Genomic DNA, 8,623 nt, shown 5'->3' on the forward strand with positions numbered 1-8,623 from the left:
GGACAAGTGCAACCGTGAAGTACCGAGGCATCAGGCAAAGGTTGCCATTTCGATGCAACGAGACCAAGACCAGGAGGACTACGAGACGGAGGTCACCGTGGAGCTCAAGACGGCGTCATCACCAGAGCTTTGCGCAGACGAAGACCACTTTTGTCAGGATAGCTGATACTTGCTGTCCCCTTCAAATTAGCCCGTCATTGTTGGCTCCCTTCCCGCTCGATATTTGGGAAGAGGACTAGGGCCTCTATAAATAGGACCAGTCACCCACAGAGCAAAGGGGTTGGGAGGTTGGAAGGAAGAGGCTCGTTAGAGAGGGTCTCGATCAGAGAGAGAGAAAGAAAGGTGACTGAACTCCTCCCAGCAGTTCATCGCCCCAGCCAAGAACAGACCCTCGCAAGGCCGTTCTTCCTTATATTGTTCATCATCATCAGCCCACGAGGCAATCCACCACGCCACACACTGGAGTAGGGTATTACACCACAACGGTGGCCCGAACCAGTATAAACCCTGTGTCCCTTGTGTTGTTCTTTCCGTAGTTTAGATCCTAGCATGGCGGAGGGGTGCAGGTAGGTAGGAGGCGAAATCTCCACGCGCACCCCAGTGTTCGAACCTCAAGGGTCTGCCGGAATCCGAAATCCGACAGAACTGACGACCACCGTGAGCAACAATCCTGGCGATCCAAGCAGTAACAGCATGCCTTCTCGTCTCGTATCTTCTAGCGTGTGCTCTTCTCATTCTCAACTCTCAAGTATGCTGCTGTACCTGTGAGTATGTCAGTATGAGTGTATATCTCTATCTGGTCAGGTGCATTGCAGCGAGACAGCTCACAAGTAGGTGAAGGTCATGATAAAAAAATTACACACCTCTGAATCCTTGCCCCCTCAACGGCCTTGGTTTTCGCATCCCATAACCATGGGAAGAACATCAGGCTCCCAGTCTTGCTTAAGACAAATATAACAGGCTTGCCTCTGCCTTCCTGGTGGGGCCGTGAGCTGATGACCAGCTAGTTTAATGGCCGTCCATTTGGCCATGCGAGCTACAACCACATGGAATTTGTTTAAATAGCTCGGCAGAGGCGGTCACGCGAATATGAAGCCGCGATTAACTAAATGGACTAGTGGTGCACGTGGTTTTCAATCTGTGGAAAATACTGCCAAGCATGGTTTTTGTTTAGATAGTACCGTGTTCGAGTAGCCTCATACCTGCCTCTGGACTATGGGTTTAGTTAGCTAGCTTTGATTTGATCAAGATTCCCATGCTGGTTTGTACTTTTGCTGTGCATGCCATTGGTTGATTGTGGTGCTAGTACTCTATTGGTAGTGGCCTGGCCTCATGGGATTGGTTGTCCTCAGGGCAGTTTTTAATTAAGCTGAAAAGGAGGCAGGGCTACTGCCTACTAATTTATTAGTAATTTTTGCATGACCAAGCAAAAGGTTTGCATGACGAATTGTATTAGAAATGAAAAAAACTGAGTGGCATTAACAGCACTATCAATGCATTGGCTCTTAATGCGCCATTCTAAGTGGTGAAAGATTTGTAGACACAACCATCCCAATGCATTGTCTCTTAAGTGTTGTAATCTAAGTAAAATTGCATTTAGTGTTCAGAGATCATGTTTGCATCTCAATAGTGGGGTCTAGTTATGTAGAAAAGGAAAGAGAGAGAAACATTGAAGATAAGCCATACCAGAATGGAGAAAGATCGGCATGCCACTGACGAATGCCACACCCTTGAGCAGCTGGTCTGTAGCTTCATGATTGTAGTTGGATTAGCCATGCTCACATTGCCTTTAGCTGAAACAGCGACAGTGTTGTTGGCTACACACTTCTGTGCCCTGATACTTCACAAAACTGAAATAGGTTAGTGATCAAGATTATCTGAGTGGATATAGCATGATACTGTCGCCATCTGCTGAATCAGAATCTTAAGATCATTGCGTAGTATCGATTCTCATAACATGCTCAACATGGGCTGCACGTACATTAAGGGTATCCATAGCCCTATTTACAGAACACTCTAGAATTCCTGGGTATAAGATCACCCTAGCCATTAGATCAAAGTAAATGGACGATTCAGAATTGTTTGGGACCATCTTAAAACTTCTCTTACCCTTGCGTCAAGCTGCAATGACAATGTTGGTAACTGTTTAAACTTCTTTTTTCACTGAGAAAATCGTTGTCACAAGATTCAGGTGTTAGTTAGAAAGAGTATCTACGAGCTAGCTTGATTGGAGAATAGGGTAACGCCTATTAATATTTTACATACACATAGTGCGTCCATGTGTTTAGGCAAGTCCTTTTCAGTACGGCATAAGAAGAAACTTGAGGCTAAATTTCAGTCTTACAATCTGTCAGGCAAAAGACTGAATCGTAGCAATGACATGCTCACATGGTGGAAACGTGAATCTTGTGTAAAAGCAGTAAATTCATTATCTACAGTATCTTGAAGATGGAGAACAATGCCAGAATGGGAAGACTATATGGACCTACGTGTGCATTTTTAGAATTTAGTGCCTGTGTTTGCTTCCAATATACTCAAGCTGAAACAACATAATGTAGAATTATGCATGTGAAGGCAAATATTTCTAAGGTAGTACTATGCTGATCACCATAAAACAGGATGACTGCCATAATGGAGATGCTGAAAGCTACTAACATTTTCCTTTAATAGACAAACTAGGAGCCAACTACAACTATATGTAAGTGACTTAGTGACTAATCTTTGGCATGGAGATACTACTATATTGAGTGTGTTGTGCATCAATGCAAATTCACAGTTGAATAGTTGATAAGAGATATTGTATCTGTCTTCTTCCTGCATCATGGTTTTCCTTTTTGAGGTAATTGTTAATTCAGCAAACATCTTTTACAAATTACATATTCAAACAAATTTGTGTGGAGAGGCATATAAAAGAGGAGAACTACAATGTCTTATAAGGTATGTTAAAAAACTGAAGAAAATGGGGAAATCACTGTTAACTGCTTTGCTTGCAGAGATTTTCCTCCAATACAAACTGAATTTGAAATTGACATTACGAACAGATGGTTTCAAGAAGATGTTTGAAGTACTATCTGATATGGTGCTGGTGCTAGAGCCAGCACAAATCAATTCAAATTTTCACCAGTGGAGTTTCATCTGATACTTTTGTCAATGGAATAACACAAGCTGTTGCAAGAAAAGTACAAGCCTGTAACTCCATAAGCATCAGATTATGAAGAATTCTTGGTTGACATATTTGTGTGGACACACGTAGTATGTAGTATTCCATTTGCTAGTCATCTTCTTGCAGGAACACGCAACTCAGCTACCTACAGGCAAGAATAGTTGTCAGGTTGCCTTCACTTAATCCAAACAGAAACGTTCATAGGCATGTGTCAATGCAAATTCCACATTGGTACAAGCAGAAGGGTTTAACTTATATTGTTCTCCAAACAAACAAATTGTACATTCTGATGAGGCACCATGGTCTCTGCGTGTTAACATGCAGTTTTCTCTTCGCCGTTGTTCCTGTAATCACCAGTATAGTAGATAGATAGAATAAACTTTCCGCCTTTATCAGCTGACTGCAGACCTTCTGCTAGGTGGAGTTTTTTAGCCTTTGAGAGGGCTTCAAAGAATTCATGCAATAAGGCCTTGTCAGGAGCCATGCACATCTCGAGAAGCTCCTTCATCACATCCACTGCTCCTTCAAAATCCTTATTCTTGCAGAAAGTAGATATAACAATCTTATATGTGTCGTAATTTGGATGGAAGCCAGATTTTTTCATCACATTCAACAGTTGCAGTGCTCGCTCTGAATTCTGCGCCATACAGTATCCAAGAATCAACGCTGAGAAAGTTGAAGCATTCGGTTCAAGCTTGGACCTGTCAAGCTGCTGAAACAAATGCACAGCTTTTTTTATCTTCCCATCCCGGCAAAGACCAAGAATGAGCGCATTGTAAGTTATGATATCAAGCTCGACTCCATTCTTAACCATCCCTTCATGAACCCTCCACGCTGTGCCATTATCACCATGCATGACATACCCATAAATCAGAGTATTGTATGTCACTGTGTTCGGCACAACCCTCTTCGCCTTCATTTCGCTCAAGAAACGATTCGCCTGGTGCATCCTCCCCTCCTTGCACAGCACATGGAGGATCGTGTTATAGGTTGCCTCGCTGGGCGCTAGCCCCTCCAGCTCCATCCTCTTCTTCAGCTCCAGCGCATGTTCCAGACCACCATGCTCCTTACAATAAGCAGCGATCAGCGTGTTGAAGCTGACCACCGTCTTATCAACCCCCCAATCCGGCATTTCATCGAGCACCATGGCCGCGTCGGCGACCCGCCCCAGGGCACAGAACGCCCGCAACACCATGTTGACCGTGTACATGTTGGGCGATATACAGCACCGGCGCATCTCCCGGAAGAAGGACACGGCGATCTCGGGGCGCTTCAGGCGGAGCGCCGCGGAGATGAAGACGTTGCAGGACTCGACCCGCGGGAGCAGGCCATGCGCACGCATGGCGCGGAAGGTGAGCGTGGCCTGAGAGAGCTTGTTTCGGCGCGCGCAAGCAGAGAAGAGGACGTCGACGGCCGGCACTGCGGCGCCGGTGCCGCGGCTGCCGGCGGCGAGGCGAGCGGTCAAGATGAGGTGGTGGAGGAGCTCCGGGAAGGCGTGGTGCGAGACGGAGGGGAGCAGGGAGGCGAGGAGCTCGGAGGAGCGGCGCGGGGTGAGGGCGTGGAGGAGGAGGGCGAAGGGGAGCGGGGGCGGCGGCGAGGGGAGGATGGAGCCGAGGAGGTCGTGGGCCACCCGAGGCGGGGAGAGGAGGAGGTGTGAGAGGCGGAGGGGGTTGAGTTGGGGTAGGAAGCCGGAGAGGGAGGAGGGCGCGATCTCCGGCGAGGAGAGGTGGGCACGGAGGACGGTAACGAAGGCGAGGTCCTCGCCGGCAAGCGGCGGGAGAGTGAAGTGCGGCAGCGGAAGCGCGCGTGCCGGCCGCATTGGTGATGGGGTGTTAACGCCGGATCCGACGCTTCTGCGCCGTGGCAGTCGTCGCTCGCAGTCGCAGGTGAGGTGGGTGAGGAGATCTTTCACAATTTTACCCCTGTAACAGATTTCCTTTTTCTTTCTTAGATTCATACTCATGACTATTATACCTACACTGCTTTGGATTTTAAGATCAAGAAAATAATATAAAGTGAGTCATAGGTTAAGAATTACAGTGGTATCTTTTGGAAACATCTTCCCTATGGTATTAATTTTTGGAGGACGAAATATTCTCAAGACTTTAGTAAAAAAACAAAAATTAGACTGAAGCAACAGTGTTGCCACTCTTTCACCCGCACAAACTTAGTTACCAATAAAGTTTTTTAAAACCCCCCTAAGTTGCCCATCCAAGAAGATGCAAAGCATTGAGCCATGTGCATTTTTTAGCCAGTGATGATATCCTAGAAATGCGGGTCGTCGAATCATAATATCTTTACATGACGTTATGGAAAGATTTTAACTTCACAAAAAAATCAAACCAACAAAAACAACTTAAAGCAGTAACATAAATTCATTAGATCTGATTAATAAGATCATTGATGACACAAACCTCTTTAGCTTTGTGGCACCGCAAAATAAAAATAAGAATAACTTTATTCATACAAATCTAGATCACCAATAGATGCCAAAAAAACCTTAAAGATCAGAGGTCCTCCCACCTCTCGATGCCAAGATGGCAGCAGGAGGCGAGGAGACCAAAAGTATCTATGAAGACGGCGACTGTTCCTATATCAAGAATGAAGGAAATATGTCCTAGAGGCAATAATAAAGTTATTATTTATTTCCTTATATCATGATAAATGTTTATTATTCATGCTAAAATTGTATTAACCGGAAACATAATACATGTGTGAATATATAAACAAACAGAGTATCACTAGTATGCCTCTACTTGACTAGCTCGTTGATTAAAGATGGTTATGTTTCCTAACCATAGACATGAGTTGTCATTTGATTAACGGGATCACATCATTAGGAGAATGATGTGATTGACTTGACCCATTCCGTTAGCTTAGCACTTGATCGTTTAGTTTGTTGCTATTGCTTTCTTCATGACTTATACATGTTCCTATGACTATGAGATTATGCAACTCCCGTTTACCGGAGGAACACTTTGTGTGCTACCAAACGTCACAACGTAACTGGGTGATTATAAAGGTGCTCTACAGGTGTCTCCGAAGGTACTTGTTGGGTTGGCGTATTTGGAGATTAGGATTTGTCACTCCGATTGTCGGAGAGGTATCTCTGGGCCCTCTCGGTAATGCACATCACCTAAGCCTTGCAAGCATTGCAACTAATGAGTTAGTTGTGAGATGATGTATTACGGAACGAGTAAAGAGACTTGCCGGTAACGAGATTGAACTAGGTATTGAGATACCGACGATCGAATCTCGGGCAAGTAACATACCAATGACAAAGGGAACAACGTATGTTGTTATGCGGTCTGACCGATAAAGATCTTCGTAGAATATGTGGGAGCCAATATGAGCATTCAGGTTCCGCTATTGGTTATTGACCGGAGACGTGTCTCGGTCATGTCTACATAGTTCTCGAACCCGTAGGGTCCGCACGCTTAACGTTTCGATAATAGTTATATTATGAGTTTATATGTTTTGATGTACCGAAGGTTGTTCGGAGTCCCGGATTTGATCACGAACATGACGAGGAGTCTCGAAATGGTCAAGACATGAAGATTGATATATTGGAAGCCTATGTTTGGATATCGGAAGTGTTCTGGATGAAATCGGAATTTTACCGGAGTACCGGGAGGTTACCGGGACCCCCTGGGAGGTTAATAGGCCATAGTGGCCCTTAGTGGAAGAGAGGAGAGGCGGCCAGGGCAAGGGCCGCGCGCCCCTCCCTCCTAGTCTGAATAGGACAAGGAGAGGGGGGGCGGCGCCCCCCCCCCCCTTTTCCTTCTTCTCCTCCACCTCTTTCCCCCAAGTCCTAATCCAACTAGGAAAGGGAGGGAGTCCTACTCCCGGTGGGAGTAGGACTCCTCCTGGCGCGCCTCCTCTCCTGGCCGGCCGCACCCCCCTTGCTCCTTTATATAGGGGGACAGGGGGCACCCTAGAGACACAACAATTGATCATTTGATCTTTTAGCCGTGTGTGGTGCCCCCCTCCACCATAGTCCACCTCGATAATACTGTAGCGGTGCTTAGGCGAAGCCCTGCGTCGGTAGAACATCATTATCGTCACCACGCCGTCGTGCTGACGAAACTCTCCCTCAACACTCGGCTGGATCGGAGTTCGAGGGACGTCATCGGGCTGAATGTGTGCTGAACTCGGAGGTGCCGTGCGTTCAGTACTTGATCGGTCGGATCGTGAAGACGTATGACTACATCAACCGCGTTGTGCTAACGCTTCCGCTTTCGGTCTACGAGGGTACGTGGACAACACTCTCCCCTCTCGTTGCTATACATCACCATGATCTTGTGTGTGCGTAGGATTTTTTTGAAATTACTACGTTCCCCAACAAAGAAGCCATCTTTTCGTGATAAGTGGCCTGATTGCATTCCTAACAGATTAATACTATAATACTGTAGGTACATGAGCCCCGTGGAGAAAGGCTAAAGAAAAGTCTGACTTTGAACTAATAAAGCCTGAGAATGAAAATAACAACGTAACATACTTTTACAAGCCAAACCGAATAACAATGAAACGAGTACGAAAGTTCAAAGATCAATAGCACACAACTAGATAAGAAAGACCAGATGAAAGATGTTGATGGCAATTAACCATCCGATCAGCTATGTTGGTTTTGTGGATCTCCTCACACATGATGATTGCTAGGTTATAACCAAACAACTTGTTGGAGTATTTCGTATTTTGGTCCATGTTCTCATACAAACTCCGTTTTTGATGTTCTTGGACTTGTTGGATTTGTATGGACGAGCCCGATAATATCATAATGTTGAATCTTTAATTTGGGCTTATTGAGAAATTCCGTTTTGTCGAATCTGTCAAAGGGTCTAGATGCAGTGCTTGTAACTTTTCTGGATCGGTCCCAACTTAATTCCTTTAGTGTGTTAAGTCTATGGGAGTTTCATTGCACCTACACCAACAATGAAATCAAGAAAAACTAATAAAACTTAATGGATGTGCAATGAACACAAAAAAATGTTCGGAAACCATAAATCATGCATAATGGGCATGAAAAGTGGATACATGGATCATGATATGAGGGTTTTTGAAGCAACAAACGAGCTCTAAAACTATACATAAATTTCAGTCCCAATTAAACTTATAGGTTAGCTGAACCCACGCCCTTTCGGACCAGTACCTGAAACTGGCGCCTTAGACCAACTCGGCCATCTTGACTTCTTGAAAAACAAATTTCAAAGTGGTAGATGTTGGCTGATATAATTGCATAGCTGCGACCTTCTTCACATTCCCGATTCAGTTTTTTTTCCGAGACAAAGATTGCCAATTCGTAAAGACCTGAACCCAGTCCCGGCCAACCCAAGAGCCCTATAGCCCAAATGGCAGCTCTCCTGAACCCTACGGCTCGGCGCCTCACCCTCGCTGCCTGCCGCCGCCTCTCTTCGCCGCCGGCGGTGGAGCCCCTCGTGGCTCACTGGAGCACCCAAGGTT

The 8,623-nt window shown here is 45.6% G+C and overlaps 2 protein-coding genes across 2 annotated transcripts in view; one reads left to right on the forward strand and one right to left on the reverse strand.

Annotated features, from left to right (window-relative positions):
• Positions 1-2,968: 2,968 nt before the first annotated feature.
• Positions 2,969-5,098, reverse strand: LOC123189434 (pentatricopeptide repeat-containing protein At4g26680, mitochondrial). Its single transcript, XM_044601846.1, has 2 exons — positions 3,416-5,098; positions 2,969-3,308 (listed from the first exon to the last, which is right to left on the reverse strand). The coding sequence occupies exon 1, from the start codon at positions 4,980-4,982 to the stop codon at positions 3,477-3,479; it is 1,506 nt and encodes a 501-aa protein (XP_044457781.1). The 5' UTR covers positions 4,983-5,098; the 3' UTR covers positions 2,969-3,308; positions 3,416-3,476.
• A 3,315-nt stretch (positions 5,099-8,413) lies between these two features.
• Positions 8,414-8,623, forward strand: part of LOC123185573 (ATPase GET3B) — a 6,640-nt gene continuing 6,430 nt past the window's right edge. The window contains exon 1 of the mRNA XM_044597433.1: positions 8,414-8,620. Within this exon, the coding sequence (XP_044453368.1) occupies positions 8,512-8,620 (109 nt within the window). The 5' untranslated portion in view covers positions 8,414-8,511. The remainder of the gene's footprint in view (positions 8,621-8,623) is intronic.

Source organism: Triticum aestivum, chromosome 2A, assembly GCF_018294505.1.
Source record: "Triticum aestivum cultivar Chinese Spring chromosome 2A, IWGSC CS RefSeq v2.1, whole genome shotgun sequence".
NCBI classification, from domain to species: domain Eukaryota; kingdom Viridiplantae; phylum Streptophyta; class Magnoliopsida; order Poales; family Poaceae; genus Triticum; species Triticum aestivum.

Excerpts from the sequence above, each read along its gene's own strand:
- LOC123189434 (XM_044601846.1), bottom strand. The coding sequence starts at position 4,982 with ATGCGGCCGGCACGCGCGCTTCCGCTGCCGCACTTCACTCTCCCGCCG.